The following is a 19,623-nucleotide window of genomic DNA, read 5'->3' on the forward strand; positions in this document are numbered from 1 at the left end:
TTTCTTCACATTTCCAGTCCCCTCAGCTTCTGTTAAAGACTAATGTCCATCCAGCAATCAGATGAAGATGACAGTTTGGGAAACATACTCTTTGGCAGTATTTGACTTTAAAATATGAGTCCATATTATTAATATATAAAAAAGCCTTAAAAATAAAATAATAGCCTAAAATAATAGTAATATTATAATATGTATGATATTAATAATCAAATTAAGAAAAAAAGCAGATGAACCAGAAGTGGAAAAATAAAAATGAGACACAAAATATAACCAGCTGCTGATGATTAAATGCTAAGATTCCAGGGAAATAAGATCAAGCAAAGTTGTTGTTGTTTTTTCTTATCTATGAAATATCAAAACAGGTTGTATTTGAACATGAAATACTACATCTTTATGTAATTTATTCCTTGATGTCTGCATGCTAGTGCCACTGCAGAAATAGATTATCATGGGAATGAGTTGCTTGCTGTTTTGACAAAAGAGTTGAAACCTCCAGGAAAATAACCTATGAGCAGTATTTTAGGCTTCTATAATTTGGTTATAAGAATGGACTGTACATAAGATTCTATGACAGAAAATGGAATTGGCAGTGGTATGGCCAGTTAAAGTTAAATAAAAATAGAAACCCAAGTGTTTTGCCTATTAGGGCAATATGAATGACTAGAGCTGAACATATGCACTTTATAATATTCAGCTCCTCATTTTATTTAAAACTGTTTAGATTGTCAGCACTGAGTTTATGAGTATAGCACAGCACTAGATATATGTACCTCTGAACCCATCAATGCTTGTTGTCATGATCTTGGAGGTTTTGGCATGTGAGAAGTACTATTATTCTTCCCTTTTCACATTTAAAATATTCACATTCTTGCCTGTTTTCTACCTCCCACCTCTAGAAGTTTACCAAGGTACCATGGAGTAACAGGGTTGACCATCTTAATATTTTTTAAACATAAATAATGTAAGGTTTTGGTAAAAAAAATCAACACAAAGTTTAAAAACATGTCATTAGAAAAAATGAATTTTTGTTTTAAATTATCTGTAATGTAACTTGAAATGCAATAAGAATTTTCTCATATATATGTAAATATTTTAGCAGTGATATTACTTCTGTAGCGTTTTCAGCTTTAGTATAGATCAATTTTATTTTTATCAATTTAAATTTCTAATAAATTATGTAATTTATAATTTTATTTTCAAAATTGAGATTTGGATCTAGAGCGATAATAATGATATTCTCTTTGAATTAACCCTTTTTTATATGGTTGATAGTAATGTCTATAATCTCATCTTTTATTTTAGTTATTCATGTCTCCTCTCATTTGTTTACAGTCAGACTAGTTTAAAGTTTTGCCTTTTTTTTTTTTTTTTTTTTTGAGACAGAGTCTGGCTCTGTTGCCCAGGCTGGAGTGCAGTGGCATGATCTCGGCTCACTGCAAGCTCCGCCTCCCAGGTTCACGACATTCTGCCGCCTCAGCCTCCCTAGCAGCTGGGACTACAGGCGCCCACCACCACGCCTGGCTAATTTTTTTATATTTTTAGTAGAGATGGGGTTTCACTGTGTTAACCAGGATGGTGTCGATCTCCTGACCTCATGATCCACCCATCTTGGCCTCCCAAAGTGTTTTGTCATTTTTAAAATATTTTTAAACAACCAACTTTTTGTTTTATTGATTGTTATGATTTCTCTGTTGATATTCTCATTTTGTGCATATATTATTTTCATGATATTCTTTTGTTCTTTTCTATGATTTCCTTTAGTTCTATGAACGTATTTAAGACAGTGGCTTTAAAGTCTTTTTCTAATAAGTCCTGTGGCTGAGGTTTCTTCATAATCTTTGTTTTGTTTTGTTGGTTATTGAATACTGGACGTTTGAATATTATAATATGGTAACTGTACATCAGATTATTCTCCTTTCTCTGGGTTTACTCTTCTTGCTTATTGAAGGCTGTAGTCATCCATTTGTTTATTGACTTTTCAAAACTATTATTGCGAAGAATACATTCTTTGCTATGCATGGTCACTGAAGTGTCTGTTCCTTTAGCTGGTGTTGAGTAGTGTTTTGAGATATATTTCCTTGAATGCCAGGAACTAAAATAATCAGACACATAAACAAAAACACCTATCATAGTCTTTTTGGATACAGTGTCCTGAGGCACTTCTTCAGCAGTTAGCGAGGTTGTTTACAACAATTTCTTAGTTTTTATTTACCGCTTGCACTTAGCCTAGAGTCAGACAAAGATGAAAGTTTAGCATCTTCTCAGGTATTTTCTGAGCACATGTCCTACTCTGAGTGTCCTTGATGCTTTCTAAATTCTCCAGGGCACTTTTAAATGCCTTAATTTCTCCAAAAGCTCCCCTACTTTTATTTCCAGCCTTTAGGTAGTGTTTGCATGTCTCAACCATAATATTCTGTCAGGTGGCTTTGGGTTTTTTGTTTATCTTACAATATTTTTGAACAATTTCACTGCTTTTCTGCCTTGAGTGAGTTCAAAGATAGGCAAAACATGGCAAGCACCTTGCATCAGTCCTTCATGTACCCCCAGGAAGGTTAGAAGAGATAAACACAATAATTTCTGAATGAAGTCTGTTCTGTTTCATCAAAAACCAGGTACCTTTGTTGAAGTTCCTTGTAGATTGTGGGTATTAGACCTTTGTCAGATCGGTAGATTGCAAAAATTTTCTCCCATATTGTAGGTTGCCTGTTCACTCTGATGCTAGTTTATTTGCTGTGCAGAAGCTCTCTAATTTAATTAGATTCCATTTATCAATTTTGGCTTTTGTTGCAATTGCTTTTGGTGTTTTAGTCATGAAGTCTTTGCCCATGCCTGTGTTCCGAATGGTATTGCCTAGGTTTTCTTCTAGGGTTTTTATGGTTTTGGGTTTTACATTTAAGTTTTTAATCCATCAAAAGATATGAACAGACACTTAAGACATCTATGTGGCCAGCAAGCATTGAAAAAACCTCACCATCACTGGTCAGTAGAGAAATGCAAATCAAAATTACAATGAGATACTATCTGATGCCAGTCAGAATGGCAATTATTAAAAAGTCAGTAAACAATAGATGCTGGTGAGGCTGTGGAGAAATAGGAATGCTTTAACACTGTTGGTGGGAGTGTAAATTAGTTCAACCATTGTGGAAGACAGTGTGACAATTTCTCAAGGATCTAGAACCAGAAATACCATTTGACCCAGCAATTCCATTACTGGGCATATACCCAAAGGATTATAAATCTTTCTACTATAAAGACACATGCACACGTATGTTTATTGCAGCACTATTTACAATAGCAAAGACTCAGAACAACCCAAATGCCCATGAATGATAGACTGGATAAAGAAAACGTGACACATATACACCATGGAATACTATGCAGCCATAAAAAAGGATGAGAGCATGCCCTTTGCAGGGACATGGATGAAGCTGGAAGCCGTCATCCTCAGCAAACTAACACAGGAACAGAAAACAAGCACCACAAGTTCTCACTCATTAGTGGCAGTTGAACAATGAGAACACATGGACACAGGGAGGGGGACAACACACAGTGGGGCCTGTTGGTGGTTGGAGGGCATGGGGAGGGAGAACATTAGGACAAATACCTAATGCATGCGGGGTTTAAAACCTAGATGATGGGTTGTTAGGTGCAGCAAACCACCATGGCACAAGTATACCTATGTAACAAATCTGCACATTCTGCACATGTATCCTGGAACTTAAAATAAAAAATTAAATTAAGTTAAAAAAATAAAACAGGTACCAGGGTCTTGCACTGGGGAATGAAGGCTGCTAGCCTCAAGACAACTGCTGAGTCAGAGGGAGTGGCACAAGGGCAAGTAAAAGTGCCACAAAGCTTTCCTACTATTTTTAAGTTGTCTTTTTTTTTTTTTGATTCAGTGTTGACTTGATTGCTGTAAACTTTTGACTTTTTTCCAGTTCTGACAACACGGTTCCTGACAGTTTTTACATGTTTTTGATGTTTCTGTGGGGCCATGGACATTTGGAGCTGCCTGTTTACCATTTGGTTGAAGCCAACCTTTTTAGTTTTGATACAACCCCCAAACATGAAGATTGACTCTTTCTTTTCTCTTTGATGCAGACTCTGTGTTTTCATCTAGACTGGACCACATATTATTTTTTTCAAAATGAGGGGCTAGCACTATATAATTGCAAATATATTTTGTAGCTCTGAGTGTTAATTGTTTTATAATTCACCTGCCTGGGTGCCGATATTGTCAGTCCATTTTGGGTTTTGAATCCAGATGTATAAAAATCAGAGCCAACAAATTCGCTTTAACTTTTTAAAAAATGTGCATAAACTAAAAGTCTCTTTCTGATATATGAACAATTAACAAATGTATACAATTGGGCAAAAAATACCAAAATCAATATAGAGAACAGTTGCATCACCTTCTGTACATTTTCTTCTGTGTATTACTGTAGGTTGTGAAGGGTACTAGGTGAATGAGGGGGAGGTATCAATGGTTAATGGGTACAAAAACATAGTTAAAAAGAATGAATTAAGACCTAGTATTCATCCCCTCCTCCACCTCCAGTCCATGGCAAACACTAATCTGAATTTGACCCCATAATTTTGCCTGTTATAGAATGTCATATAAGTGAAATCATAAGGTATTCATAAGATAATCATGAGGTTTTCAGTCTGACTTCTCTCACTTAGCATAATAAATTTGAAATTCATCCACATTATTGTATGCAACAGTAGTTCATTCTTTTATTGTTGAAAAGTAAGTTTGTTATTCATTCACCATTTGGAGAGCATTTGGATTATTTTCAGTTTTTGGCAATAATGAATAAGTTGTATGAATAAGTTTCACTTCTCTTGGGTAAACACCTAAATTTAGGAGTCCTGAGCTTTATGTGAAATATATAGTTAACTTTCTAATAATGAAGAAACTTGTTTTTCCAAGTAACTATAAAATTTTGCATTCTTATCAGCAATGTATGTGTTTTACGTGTTCACATGGTATTTTTGTTTAAGCAATTGTGATAGGTGTGAAGTGATATCTCATATGGTTTCAATTTGCATTTCCTTAATATGAAACATCTTTCCATGTACTAATGTGTAATTTGTATAGCTTCTTTTCTGAAGTGTCTTTTCAAATATTTCACCAACTTTTTTCATTAGTTCATTTTCTTAAATTGAACTTTGAGTGTTCTTTATGTACTTTGGATACAAGATATATTTTTTGTGAGAAATGGGTTTTTGACTTATACTTTTATTTTCTTAATAATGTCTTTTAAAATAACAGATTAAACAATTGATACTGTACAATTTAATTGCTTTTTAATAGATGGTTTAATAGATGGTTGCTTTTGTATTTAAGAATCTTTGCTTACCCAAGGATTACAAGGATTTTTTTTCCTATGATTTCTTCCTAAATATTTACCGCTTTGGATTTTATATTTAAAATCTGGTTCATTTTGAATGAATAAGAATTATTTTAAAAATTTATTTTTTTTTGAATTATTTTTGAACTCATTAAAAATGAACCATCTTTTTTTAAAAAATGTAGTTCAATGTCACAAGATAATTTTATTTTTTAAAACTGCTGTTTAAAAACTGCTGTTTGGCTAAATAAATAGTATCCCATATTTCGCAAAGCAAAAATTAACAAGTATAATGTATTTTTTTTCTATCAGGTGACAGTAGTTGAATTTATCATTCAAGTTCAGATTAATTTCTTTGAGTCTTCAAAGCTCTACACTAAATATTTGTCCAGTTCTCCTTCGAATCCAAAAACAGTACCACTTATCCGACCATGTTACGTTCAAGCTACTGGTATGTAATATAAAATAATCAATTGGTGTGGGTAGGCCAAAGATTTACACTTAAGTGTCTAAAAGATAAAAAAATAGAATATGCTATTTATTTTTCATGAATGGAAATATTAGAAAATAAAATTTTAAGAGGATTCCTTTGTGTGTCACTTAAATTGAGTCTATGAGATTTGAATGTTGACAAACAGCACAGATATAATCTCTGGCAAGCAACTTGCTAAAAAAAAAGAATAGAATTAAAATCAGGCCAATTTAGCACATTATTGTGTGGTCAATTTTAAATAATTAAGACAAAATATAAATTATTAAAATATTACAAAATGCATTTAACATAAAATAAAATAATAAGAATATCTCTATTCCAAAGGGATGGGTTACTAAAAGACTAAGTACATGAAAAGAAGAAGTATTTTACAAATTTGAAAATTTTGCTGAATATTTATCTACTCATTTTCTTCAAATATTAAAAGATAAAAACTGATGTACTCTGCAAATTACATTTTTGCAAGTTGGCTTTGCTTTCAATTATATACGTGTATTTTTCAAGAAAAGAAGTCTATATTTTGTTTTTATAGTTCTGATATTAAGTTAAATTGTCATTAATTATAAAATAGTAGGGAGTATCATATCAGTTAATAATTGCATTTGGTAACTAGTAAGAGAGGTCTCACGAAAATAGCATGCACATGATAAAAATATTTCACTCTCATTTAAAATCCAGAATTAGGAATTCCACAGCTGATACAGAGGCTCAGTGAAATTAAAGTTTTTCCCTTTGAATTAAGAATTTCTTTTGGAAAGTAATCATAATCTAATATTGCTTCCTGAATTAGGTAGATAAGCTTTCAAAACATTTACTTGTTTGAAAATTAAAAATTAAGATAGCATTGTTAAAGAAAATTGGAAAATGTAGAAGCAAAAATATCTTAAATTCAAATATTTAAAGTGTTCTTAATATTTTGATATCTTTTTTGTTGTATACATTGCTTTTGTTAATGTATTTTTTTAATATGCTTGTGATCTTACTGCTTATGCTAAGTTGAAACCAGCTCTATTTCATTTTATTTTTTAATTTTTAATTTTTGGGGGCACATAGTAGGTATATATCTTTATGGGGTACATGAGATGTTTTGATACTGGCATGCAATGGGTAATAATCACATCATGGAATATGGGGTACCCATCCCATCAAGCATTTATTTTTTGTGTTAGAAACAATTCAATGATACTCTTTTGGTTATTTTTAAGTGTATAATTAAATTACTATTGACTGTAGTCACCCTGTTGTGCTAGCTAATACTAAGTCTTATTCATTCTTTCTAATTATGCTTTTGTACCCATTAACCGTCCCCTCATCCTGCCCCTCATCCACCTACTACCTTTCACAGCCTATAGTAACCATCCTTCTACTCTCTGTCTACATGAGTTCAATCATTTTCATTTGTAGATATAAGTGAGAACATGTGATGTTTGTCTTTTTGTGCTTGGCTTATTTCATTTAACATAATGACCTCCAGTTCCATTCATATTGTTGCTAGTGACAGGATCTCATTTTTTTATGGATAAATAGTACTCCATTATGTATCTGTACCACATTTTCTTTATCCAGTAATCTGTTGATAGAACCTTACGTTGCTTTCTAATTTGGCTATCGTGAACAGTGCTGCAACAAACATGTGAGTGCAGATATCTCTTTGGTATACTGATTTCCTTTCTTTTGGGTATATGCCCAACAGTGGGATTGCTGGATCTTATGCTGTCTTTTTTTTTTTTGAGGAAACTTCAAACTTTTCTCCATAGTGGTTCTACTAATTTACATTCGCATCAACCAACAGTATACAAGGGTTCCTTCCCTTTTCTCCGTATCCTCACCAGCATTTGTTTTTGCCTATCTTTTGGACAAAAGCCATTTTAACTGAGGGGAGATGATATCTCATGTAGTTTTGATTTGCATTTCTCTGATGATCAATGATGTTGAGCACATTTTCATGTGTTTGCCATTTGTATGTTTTCTTCTGAGAAATGTCTATTCTTTTGCTCAATTTTAAATCGGATTATTAGATTTTAGAGTTGTTTGAGGTCCTTACATATTCTGGTTATTAACCCATTTGAAGTTTGAAGTTTCCTCAAAAAAATACAAATAAAGCTAGCATATGATCCAGCAATCCCACTGCTGGGCATATACCGAAAAGAAAGGAAATCAGTGTATCAAAGAGATATCTGCACTTCCATGTTTGTTGCAGCACTGTTCATGATAGCCAAATTAGGAAGCAACCTAAGGTTCCATCGACAGATTACTGGATAAAGAAAATGTGGTACAGATACACCCTTGTCAGATGGGTAGTTTGCAAATATTTTATCCCATTCGGGTATTGTCTCTTCACTTTGTGGGTTGTTTACTTTGCTGCACAGAAGCTTTTTAAATTTGATGTGATATCATCTGTCCAGTTTTGCTTTGGTTGCCTGTGCTTATGAGTATTATTCAAGAAATTTTTGCCTGGACCAATGTCCTGGAGAGTTTCCCCAATATTTCCTTGTAGAAGTTTCATAGTTTGAGGTCTTGGATTTAAGTCTTTAATTAATTTTTATTTTATTTTTGTATATGGTGAGAGATAGTGGTGTAGTTTCATTCTTCTGCATACGGATATCCAGTTTTCCTGTGCCATTTATTGAAGTGAGTCTTTTCCCCATTGTGTTTTCTTGGCTTTTTTTTGTTGAAAATGAGTTCACAGTAGGTGTGTGGATTTGTTTCTGGTTTGTCTATTTCATTGCATTTGTCTGTGTGTCTGTTTTTCTGCCAGTACCGTGCTGTTTTGATTATTATAGCTAGGTAGTATAAAGTCAGGTAATGTTATTCCTCTAGTTTTGAACTTTTGCCTAAGATAGTGGATCTTTTGTGGTTCCATATAAATTTTAGGATTGATTTTTCAATTTCTGTGAAGAATGTCATTGGTATTTTGATAGGGATTAGATTGAATCTGTAGATTGCTTTGGGTAATATGGATATTTTTACAATAGTGACTCTTCCAAACCGAGAACATGAAATATCATCCCATTTTTTTGGCGCCCTCTTCAATTTCTTTCATTAATGTTTCATAATTTTCATTGTAGAGATCTTTCACTTCTTTGATGAAGTTAATTTCTAGGTACTTAATTTTATTTTTGGCTATTGTAAATGGGACTACTTTTAAAATTGCTTTTTCTTTTTTTTATTTTTAATTTTTTATTTATTATTATTATACTTTAGGTTTTAGAGTACATGTGTGCAATGTGCAGGTTAGTTACATATGTATACATGTGCCATGCTGGTGTGCTGCACCCACTAACTCGTCATCTAGCATTAGGTATATCTCCCAATGCTATCCCTCCCCCCTCCCCCCACTCCACAACAGTCCCCAACAGTCCCCAGAGCATGATGTTCCCCTTCCTGTATCCATGTGTTAAAATTGCTTTTTCATGCTGTTTGCTATTGGCATATAGAAATCTACTGGTTTTTCTGTCGATTTTGTATCTTGTAACTCTACTGAATTTGTCATTTATAATATTTTTTGATGTAGTCTTTAGATTTTTCCAAATACAAGATAATGTTGCTCTGCAAACAAGGTTAATTTTACCTCCTGCTTTCCAATTTGTATGCCTTTATTTCTTTCTCTTGTTTGATTGCTCTGGCTATGATTTCCAGTACTATGTTGAATAACAGTAGAGAAAGTGAGTATCCTTGTCATGTTTCATATCTTAGAGGAAGGCTTTCAGTTTCATACTATCTGTGGGTCTGTCTTGTATGACTTTTATTACGTTGAGGAATTGTCCTTCTATCCCCAGTTTTTTGAGGGCTTTTATCATGAAAGGATGTTGAATTTTATCCAGTGTTCTTTCAGCATTAATGGAAATGATCACATGGTTTTTGTCCTTCATTCTGTTGATATGATGTATCACATTGATTGATTTACCTATGTTGTTCCATTCTTGCATCCCAGGGATAAATCCCACTTGGTCATGATGAATGATCATTTTAATGTATTGCTGAATTTGATTTGCTAGTATTTTGTTGAGGATTTTTGCATCAATATTCATCAGCGATATTGGCCTGTCCTATCTTTTTTTTTTAATGTGTCATTGTCTGGTTTTGGTATCAGAGGAATACTGGCCTCATAGAATGAATTTGGAAGTATTCCATTGTCTTCTATTTTTCAGAATAGTTTGAGGAGGATTGGTATTAGTTCTTTAAATGTTTGGTGGAATACAACAGTGATACCAGGTTTTCCTTACTAAAAGACTTTTTATTATGTCTTGAATCTCGTTACTTGTTATTGGTCTGTTGAAGTTTGGAATTTCCCTCTGGTTCTGCGGTAGTGCGCCTCACACGGGGGCACCAGTTGTGGGGGGTCTGTCCCTTGCAGACCCCTGACCCAGCGACAGATAATGAAGTACACCGACACACAGATATTCTGCTTTGCCAGTCCAGCTGAGTGTCTGAGCCTCTTACAGACTCCAGCAGAGTCCTGTAAACAGTTGAGACTGTGGCCTCAATCAGTCAGTGAGGTTTGCATTTATTTAGTAAAGATTAAAAGGTCATGAGTAACCATCACTAGAGGGTAAAGATTCAAGGCCAGGTTCCTAGGCCTAAAGCAAGCACCATTTGCAGGTAATAAACTTCTGCCAACCTCCTCCCCCGAGTAGGAGGCAGTTAAGCACCTGTGGTAGGACAAATGTTAGTCTTAGGCGCATATAAGTAAACAGGTTGGTAAGATAAACTCCACACATTCGTTTGTATTTGCACCCTAATCTTTCTGGCTCCTGCAAAGAGACCCTGGCTGCCTTCAGCCAAGCAATGTGAAGCTATGCAAACTCTCAGGCCTTCCAAGAGTTTGTCACTATTACTATAACTATCTTTAATATTTTTCCCACCAGCCTGACTGAACCCCAACATGATTCAATCTTGGTGCATTGTGTGTGTCTAGGAATTTATCAGTTTCTCCTAGATTTTTCCAATTTATTGGTATATAGTTGCTCATAGTAGCCACTAATGACCCTTTGAATTTCTGCAGTATCAGTTGTAATAAGCCTTTTTTAAAATCTCTGATTTTATTTATTTGGATCTTCTCTCTTGTTTTTTAGTTAGTCTGGCTAAAGGTTTGCCAATTTTGTTTAACTCTTCAAAACAACAACTTTTCGTTTCATTTATCTTTTGTACTCTCTTCATTTCATTTTTTAAAATTTCTGCTCAGATCTTATTTCTTTTTTTCTACTAATTCTGGTTTGTTCTTGTTTTTATAGTTTTTTAAGATGCATCATTAGGTTATTTGAAGATTTTCCTCTTTTCTGATGTAGACACTTATAGCTATAAACTTTGCTTTTAGTATTGCTGTTGCTGTATCCCATAGGTTTGGATATGTTATGTTTTCTTTCTGTGAATTTGTATAGTTTCCAAAATTCCTCTTATTATTGATTTCTTGTTTTGTTCAATTGTAGTCAGAGAAGATGCTTGATATAATTTCAAATTTTGAAAGTTTTAAGACTTGTTTTGGGACCTGACATGTGATTCTTCATTGAGAATGATCCATGTGCTGAGAAGAAGAATATGTATTCTGTAGCCATTGGATGAAATGTTCTGTATATATCTATTAGATCCTTTTGGTCTATAGTGTAGATTAAGTCAAATGCTTCTTTTTGGATTTTCTGTTTGGGAGATCTGTCCAGTGCTGAAAATGGAAAGTTGAAGACTCTAGCTATTATTGCATTCAGATCTATTTGTTTCTTTAGGTCTAATGATATTTGCTTTGTATATCTGAGTGCTCCAGTGTTGGGTTCATATACATTTGTAATTGTTACATCTTCTTGCTGAATTGACTCCTTTATCATTATATAGTGACCTTCTTTGTCTCTTCTTATAGTTTTTGCCTTGAAACCTATTTTGTCTGATAAACGTGTAGATACTCCTGCTCTTTTTTGGTTTCTGTTGGAATGAAATATCTTTTCCATCACTTTGTTTTCAGTCTATGTGGGTCTTTATATTAATAGGTGAAGTGTGTTGCTTATAGGCAGCAGGTCACTGGGTCTTGTACTTTTATCCATTCAGCCAGTCCATTTACATTTGATGTTATTATTGTTAACTAAGGACTTACTCCTTGAATTTTGTTATTTCTTTTCTTCTTGTTTTGTGGTCTTTGTTTTCTTCTTTGTTTCCTTCCTGTCTTCCTCTTAGGGATGGTGATTTTCTTTGGTGATATAATTTAGTCTCTCACTTTTTATGTTTAGTGTATCTGTTGTATTTTTTTGGTTTGAGGTTACCGTGAGGTTTGCAAATAGTATCTGATAACCTTTCCTTTTAAGCTAATAACAAGGTAACACTATTTGCATGAAAAACAAATAAAAAAGCAAAAAAAAACTAATAAAAACTTTATGGCTTAACTTCATCCCTCTGCTTTTTAACTTTTTGTTGTCTCTATTTATATCTTATGGTACTATGTCTTGAAAAGGTGTTATAATTATTATTTTTGACTGGATCATCATTTAGTCTATGTAAGAGTATTTTACACACCATAGTTACAGTGTTATAATATTTGTTTTTTGTGTGTCCTTTTTTTAATTTTTCTATTTTTTGAGATGGTGTCTTGCTTTGTTGCCCAGGCTGGAGTGCAGTGGCGTGATCTTGGCCCTGCAACCCTCAACCTCCTGGGTTCAAGTGATTCTCCTGCCTCAGCCTTCCGAGTAGCTGGGACTACAGGCATGCACCACCATGCCTGGCTAATTTTTTGTGTTTTTATTTTTTTAATTTTTTATTTACTCATTTTACTATACTTTAAGTTCTGGGATACATGTGCAGAATGTGCAGGTTTGTTACATAGGTATACATGTGCCATGGTGGTTTGCTGCACCCATCAACCCATCATCTAGGTTTTAAGCCCCACATGCATTAGGTATTTGTTCTAATGCTATCCCTCCCCTTTCCCCCCAACCCCCGACAGGCCCCAATGTGTGATGTTCTCCTCCCTGTGTCCGTGTGTTCTCACTGTTCAACTTTCACTAATAAATGAGAACATGCGGTGTTTGGTTTTCTCTTCCTGAGTTAGTTTGCTGAGGATGATGGTTTCCAGCTTCATCCATGTCACTGCAAAGAACATGAACTTATTTTTTTTATGGCTGCATAGTATTCCATGGTGTATATGTGCCACATTTTCTTTATCCAGTATATCATTGATGGGCATTTGGGTTGGTTCCAAAAAAATATGGAACACTTCATGAATTTGCGTGTCATCCTTTTGCAGGGGCCATGCTAATCTTCTCTGTATCGTTCCAATTTTAGTATATGTGCCTCCGAGGTGAGCACTTGTATGTGTCCTTCTTATTCCCGGTGAGTTTTATACCTTCAGATGACTTCTTATTGCCCATTAACACCATTTGCTTTCTGATTGAAGTACTCCACGCACTCCTTGTAGGAAAATTCTGGTGTTGATCAAATCCCTCAGCTTTTGTTTGTTTGAGAAAGTCTTCATTTCTCCTTCATGTTTGAAGGATAATTTTGCCAGACATACTATTCTAGGCTGAAAGTTTTTTTTTCTTCAGTACTTTAAGTATTTCATACCACTCCAACCTGGCCTGTAAGATTTTCACTGAAAGATCTGCTGCTAGACATATTGGAGCTCCTATGTATCTTATTTGTTTCTTCTCTTTTGTCTGCTTTTAGGATTCTTTCTTTATCCTTGATCTTGGAATTTTGATTATTAAATCCCTTGAGGTAGTCTTCTTTGGGTTAAATCTGCTTGGTGTTCTATAAGTTGGATATTTATATATCTTTCTCTAAATTTGGGAAGTTCTTTGTTATTATCCTTTTGAAGCAACTTTCTACCCCCCTCTCTCTCTCTATTGCCTCTTAAGGGCAGTAACTCTTCTGAGGCTATTTTCCAGATCCTGTAAGCATGCTTAATTTTTTTTATTTTTTTTATCTCCTCTGACTGTGTATTTTTAAATAGACTGTCTTTGAGCTCATTGGTTCTTTATTCTGCTTGATCAATTCTCCCATTAGAACTCTGATGCATTCTTCAGTATGCAAATTGCATTTTTCAGCTCCAGAATTTCTGCTTGATTTTTAAAAATTATTTCAGTCTCTTTGTTAATCTTATCTATAGAATTGTGAATTCCTTTTCTTTATTATCTTGAATGTCTTTGAGTTTCCTCAAAAGAACTATTTTGAATCCTCTTTCTGAACAGTTACATGTTTCTGATTCTCAGGATTGGTCCCTTGTGTCTTAAGTAGCTCATTTGATGAGGCCATGTTTTCCTGGGTGGTCCTGATACTTGTAGATGTTTGTCTGTGTCTGGGCATTCAAGAGTTATGTACTTATTGTAGTGTTCACATTCTGAGATTGTTTGTACGTGTCCTTCTTGGGTAGGCTTTCCAGATATTTGAAAGGACTTGGGTTTTGTGATCTAAGCTGTGTCTGCTTTAGGGGGCACCCGAAGCCCAATAACACTGTGATTCTTGCAGAATCAGAGAGGGACCACCTTGATGATTTTGGACAAGATCCAGAAGAATTCTCTGAATTATCAGGCAGAGACTTGATCTTTTCATTACTTTCTCCCAAATGAACAGAGTCTCTCTCTCTGTTCTGAGACACATGGAGTTGGGAGTGGAGTGATACAAGTACTTCTGTGGCCACCACCACTAGGACTATGCTGTGTCAGACCTGAAGCACAGCATTCAGTTTCACCCAATGCCTCCCATAGCCACTCCCTGGCTACCACCTATGTTCACTCAAGGCCCTAGGGCTGTACAATCAGATGGTGGCAAAACCAACCAGTCTTGTGTCTTTTCCTTCAGGACAGCAAATTCCCCCAGGCCCCGGGTGGGTCCAGAGGTGTTGTCCTGGAGCCAGGGACTAGAGTCAAAAACCTTACATGTTTCTCTGATGTTCTATTGTACTGCAGCTGAGCTAGCACACAAACCACAAGATGCAGTTCTTCCCACTCTTTCTTCCCCATTCCAAAGGCAGAGGAGCCTCATCGTGTGGCCACTGCCACCACAGGCCCACAGGGAGTGCTGCCAGACTACTGCTGATGTTTCCTTAAGGCACAAGGGCTCTTCAGTCAGCTTGTGGTGAATGCTGCCTGTCCTGGGACTCAGCCTTCAGAGTAGTGGGCTCCCCCACTGGCCCAGGGCATATCTAGAAATGTCACCCAAGAGCCAAGTTCTGGAAATGGGAATCCCAAGAGCCCGCTTGGTGCTCTCCCCCACTCTCGCTGACCTGGTACCTAAGGTGCAAGACAAAGTCCCCATTACTTTTCCCTCTGCTTTTCTCACCCTATAGCCACCACAGCTCTTAATGTGCTGAGTCTCACCTGAAGCCATCAAGTCTCAGAGTCTCACCCAAGGCCCTTGATGTAGAACTTGGGAGTCACTGCTGATTATTCAGGACCCACAGGCTCTTAACAGGTGATGAATGCTGCCAGGACTGAGTTCTCCCCTTCAAGGCAGAGGGTGTACTTCTGGCCCATGGTGTTTCTAGAAATGTCATCTGAAAGCTAGGGTCTGGAAAAGGAGCTCATGACCCTGACTGGTGCCCTATCCTGCTGCAGCTGAGCTCTTATCCAAAGTGTAAGACAAAGTCCTTCCCACTTTTGCCTCTCTTCTCCTCAAATGTAAAAGAGAGGGATCTCTTTGGAGCTGTGCGCTCTACAGCCTTGAGTTAGAGGATGTGTGATACCCGCACTTACTTAGCTCCCCCAGCTGGTGTCTTATTAGGTCACGTGCCTCCCCAGAACACTGGCTCTGGGCCCAGCTCGGCTATTGGTACTCACCTAGGAATTGCTGTCCCTGTGGGCTAGACTGCCTTTCAATTTTATCTGGGGTTCCACAGCACTTTATTTTAGGGTGGCGAGGCTTGTGGGAACTGTTTCCAACTACTGGGATCAGTGATTCACTTCTGGCTAGGGCTGGTTTAAACACTCCCTCCATGGGTAGATGTCAGTTGTGTTTGATCCAGTTTGACTTTCTGCTCTAACAGGGCAGTACCGTACTGCCACTGCCAGGGTATTTGGAACAGGTGATGTCAGTGATTCATGACTGTTTTACCTACTTCTTCAGCCTCTTTCAGTGTTATGAAGTTGAAACCAGGTGCTGTTAGTGGTCACTTGATTTTTGGTTCTTATGAAGTTGCTTTTTTTGTGTAGATACTTGTTAAATGGTGACCTTGCAGGGAGGACCTTCTATTTCAACATTTTGCTGCACTCATTCTCTCTCTGTTTAATCTTAATAGAATGTTTTACTTGGATATTGTAGTTCCTTATTAATTATTTAAATTAACCCTGAGAGCTAGTGCAAAAAAAATTCATCCCGTAAGTGTCTCTTCTAGGTGACCTAAACATCATCATAAGCATTTAGGTTGTTTCTTCCTTTTATCTTCTTGTTAATATAAATATTGTGGTAGTGAAAATTTTTTGTATAATATTTTTTTCTTATTTAGAATTTTTTGGAGAGATTCTCAAAATGGATTTTATTATTTCTAAAGTGCATACATGTTAAAGGTTCTAGATGAATGTTGTCACAGAACGTTTCTAAAGGGTTGTACCGTTTTACTCCCTCCCTGGTGTAAAATCTTATTAATGTTGGCTTAAAGAAATTGGCTATCTTGACTGGTAATTTCTGCTCACACCTATAATCCTAGCACTTTGGGAGGCTAAGGCTAGAGGGTCCCTTGAAGCTAGAAATTCGAGACCAACCTGGGTAGCACAGTGAGACCCTGTCTCTAAATAAAAATGAAAAAAAAAAAAAAAGTAGTTGAATGTGGTGACGCACATCTGTAGACCCAGCTACTCAGGAGGCTGGGGCGCGAGTATCTCTTGAACCTAGTAGTGAGCTATGATCCTGCTACTGCACTCCAGCCTGGGTGATAAAGTAAGACAGTGTCTATAAAAAAAAAAGAATTTGTATATCTTTCTCTGTGATTAAAAATACATTATTTCAATGTTCAGTTTGATTGCTCATGAGGATGAGAATTTCCTACCTTTGCTTTTAATTATATATTTTTATGTAACTTGTCTGTTCATATACTTCACCTTTAAGTAAAGTACCTTGGCTTTTTAAGTTTTTGTATTTGTCTGGTAGATTTGGGTGAGCTGTTTATATTATTTTTATATTTAATGTGAATGTCCTCCAAGATTTGTTATTTGCCTTTAGTATTATTCATTTTCTGATAGATCTCTTTGTTAACTTTATGGAAAATCTCTCTTGTTCATGACGTCTAACATTGCTTGAAAATTTAGAATGTCTTTGTCAGCTAGAGGGTTGATAAATATGTAACACTTTATTAGACATTTTGTACTTCCAAAAAGTACATACATAATGCATTTACAGATATTTTTGTCCTTCCACAAAGATTTGAGATGTAAAATCAGACTTACTTGTATTATATAACTTAACCAAAACCAAAGTTCACTAATGATTCAAATGATACAGAAAAATTAGGCAAAGATATAGCATTTCTTCTTCAAGAAGATGAGATCTGTCAGACTCGTCTTCCAAATTGTTCTTTTCTCCCTCCCTAGGATTCCTTTTAGTTTTGAATTAACAGGTGAGTTTTTAATTTTTTATTGTGTATATTTAAGACGTACAACATGATGTTTTGATATACATATACATAGTGAAATGATTTCTATAGTCAAGCAAATTAACATATCCATCATATCCATCATCCCACACAGTTACATTTTTTGGTGGCAAAATTACTTAAAATCTGCTCTCTTAGGAAATTTCCAGCACACAATCTGATATAATTAACATTAGTCCTCATGCTGTTTATTAGATCATTTTGAATGACATTTATATAAACCTTGTTCCCAAAGAATGCCATTTTTGTTTGATGCTCCTTATTTTTGTACTCTTAATAGTTACATAGATACAAAATGCCTATATGATAAATTTCTACTCCTTGTCATCCATGCTCCATAAATTCGTAAAGTCTATGTATTTTTGATAAGCTCTCTAGGCAGGTATGTCAAAGGCCTTCTTCTTATACGTCTCCTGTGAATACCATTTCAATGTTAACAAAAAACTCTGATCAAGTCCATCATTAACTCCAAGGGAGTTAATTTTTTGAGAATTTTCATGTCTGAAAGTATCATTTTTCCTCCCATATTTGAATGATATAATTCGATTGAATATATAATTTTGTATTCAAATAATTTTTCTTCAAAATTTTGAAACTGTGGTTGTCTTCTATCTTCTCTTGTATTTAGAAATCTGTTATTTTTCTTCTATATCCATTATATGCTACTCATTGTTTCCTCTTTGAAGCTTTTAGGAACTTCTCTTTTCTCCTGGTGTTCCATTATTTTATACTGGTGACTTTCATGTGACTCTCTCATCATATATATATATATATATATGATTATATATATGATTATATATACGATTATATATATATACACATAAATATATATTTAGGGGATACAAATGTAGATGTCTTACATGCATATGTTGCATAGTGGTAAAGACTAGGCTTCAAGGGTACCCATCATCCAAATAGTGAGCATTGTAGCCAGTAGGTAAGTTTTCAACCCTCGCCATCTCACACCATCCCACCTTTTGTAATCTCCAGTGTCTATTACTCCACAGGGTATGTCCATGTGTCTCCATTGTTTACCTCCCACTTAAAAGTAAGAACATGCAGTATTTGACTCTCTGTTTCTGAGTGATTGCATTGAGGATAATGGCTTCCACTTTCATCCATGTTGCTGCAAAATACATGATTTCATTCTTTTTTATGGCTGAGTACTATTCCATTGTGTGCGTGCGTGTGTGTGTGTGCGTGCACGTGTGCATATGTGTGTATCACATTTTCTTTATCCAATATGTTCAGGTGTCTTTCTGATGTCATGATTTCTTTCTTTTTGGGTTTATGCCCAGTAGTGGGATAGCTAGATCAAATGGTAGTGCAATTTTTAGTTCTTTGGGAAATCTCCACACTATTTCCATAAATGTTGTACTAACTTATATTCCCATCAACAGTATATAAGTGTTCACTTTTTTTCCATAGCCTCACTAACATCTGTTGTTTTTTTAGTTTTTAATAATAGCCTTTCTGACTAGTGTAATATAGTATCTCATTGTGGTTTTAATTTGCACCTCGCAGATAATTAGTGATGTTGAAATGTTTTTCATGTTTGTTGGCTGCATATTTGTCTTTTTTTGAGAAGTTTCTGTTCATGTCCTTTGCCCACTTTTTAATGGGGTTATTTGTTTTGTTCTTCTTGCTTTGTTTAAGTTCTTTACAGATTCTGGATATTAGTCCTTTGTCAGATGCATAGTTAATATTTTCTCCCATTTTGTATGTTGTCTGTTTACTCTTTCTCTTGTTTATTTTGCTGTTCAGAGGCTTTGTAGTTTCAATAAGTCCCATTTGTCCATTTTTATTTTTGTTGTTTTTGGTTTTGAGGACTTGGTCATGAATTCTTTGCCTAGGTCAATGTCTAGAAGAGCTTCTTCTATGTTTTCTTCTAGGATCATTATAGATTACGGTTTTATATTTAGGTCTTGAATCCATTTTTAATTAATTTTTGTATATGGTGAGAGGTATGGGTCCAGTTTCATTATTCTGATACGAATTTTAGGATTGTTTTTTCTAATTCTGTGAGAAATGACATTGGTACTTTGATAGAAATTGTGTTGAATCTCTAGATTGCTTTGGGCAGTATGGCCATTTAATGATAATTAATTCTTCTAATCCATAAGCATTAAATGTTTTCCCATTTGTTGTGTCATCTGTGTTTTCTTTCATCAGTGTTTTGTAGCTCTCCTTATAGATATCTTTTACTTCCTTGG

At 35.2% G+C, this 19,623-nt stretch overlaps 1 protein-coding gene and 1 non-coding gene across 2 annotated transcripts in view; one reads left to right on the forward strand and one right to left on the reverse strand.

Moving 5' to 3' along the window:
• CFAP47 (cilia and flagella associated protein 47) overlaps positions 1–19,623 on the forward strand; it is a 466,299-nt gene that overhangs the window by 95,921 nt on the left and 350,755 nt on the right. The window contains exon 22 of the mRNA XM_024240715.2: positions 5,667–5,805. Within this exon, the coding sequence (XP_024096483.2) occupies positions 5,667–5,805 (139 nt within the window). The remainder of the gene's footprint in view (positions 1–5,666; positions 5,806–19,623) is intronic.
• Positions 13,028–13,134, reverse strand: LOC112131081 (U6 spliceosomal RNA). Its single transcript, XR_002913229.2, has one exon. It is a non-coding gene; the product is annotated as a U6 spliceosomal RNA (small nuclear RNA).

The sequence above is a fragment of the Pongo abelii genome, chromosome X (genome assembly GCF_028885655.2).
Source record: "Pongo abelii isolate AG06213 chromosome X, NHGRI_mPonAbe1-v2.0_pri, whole genome shotgun sequence".
Taxonomy (NCBI): Eukaryota; Metazoa; Chordata; class Mammalia; order Primates; family Hominidae; genus Pongo; species Pongo abelii.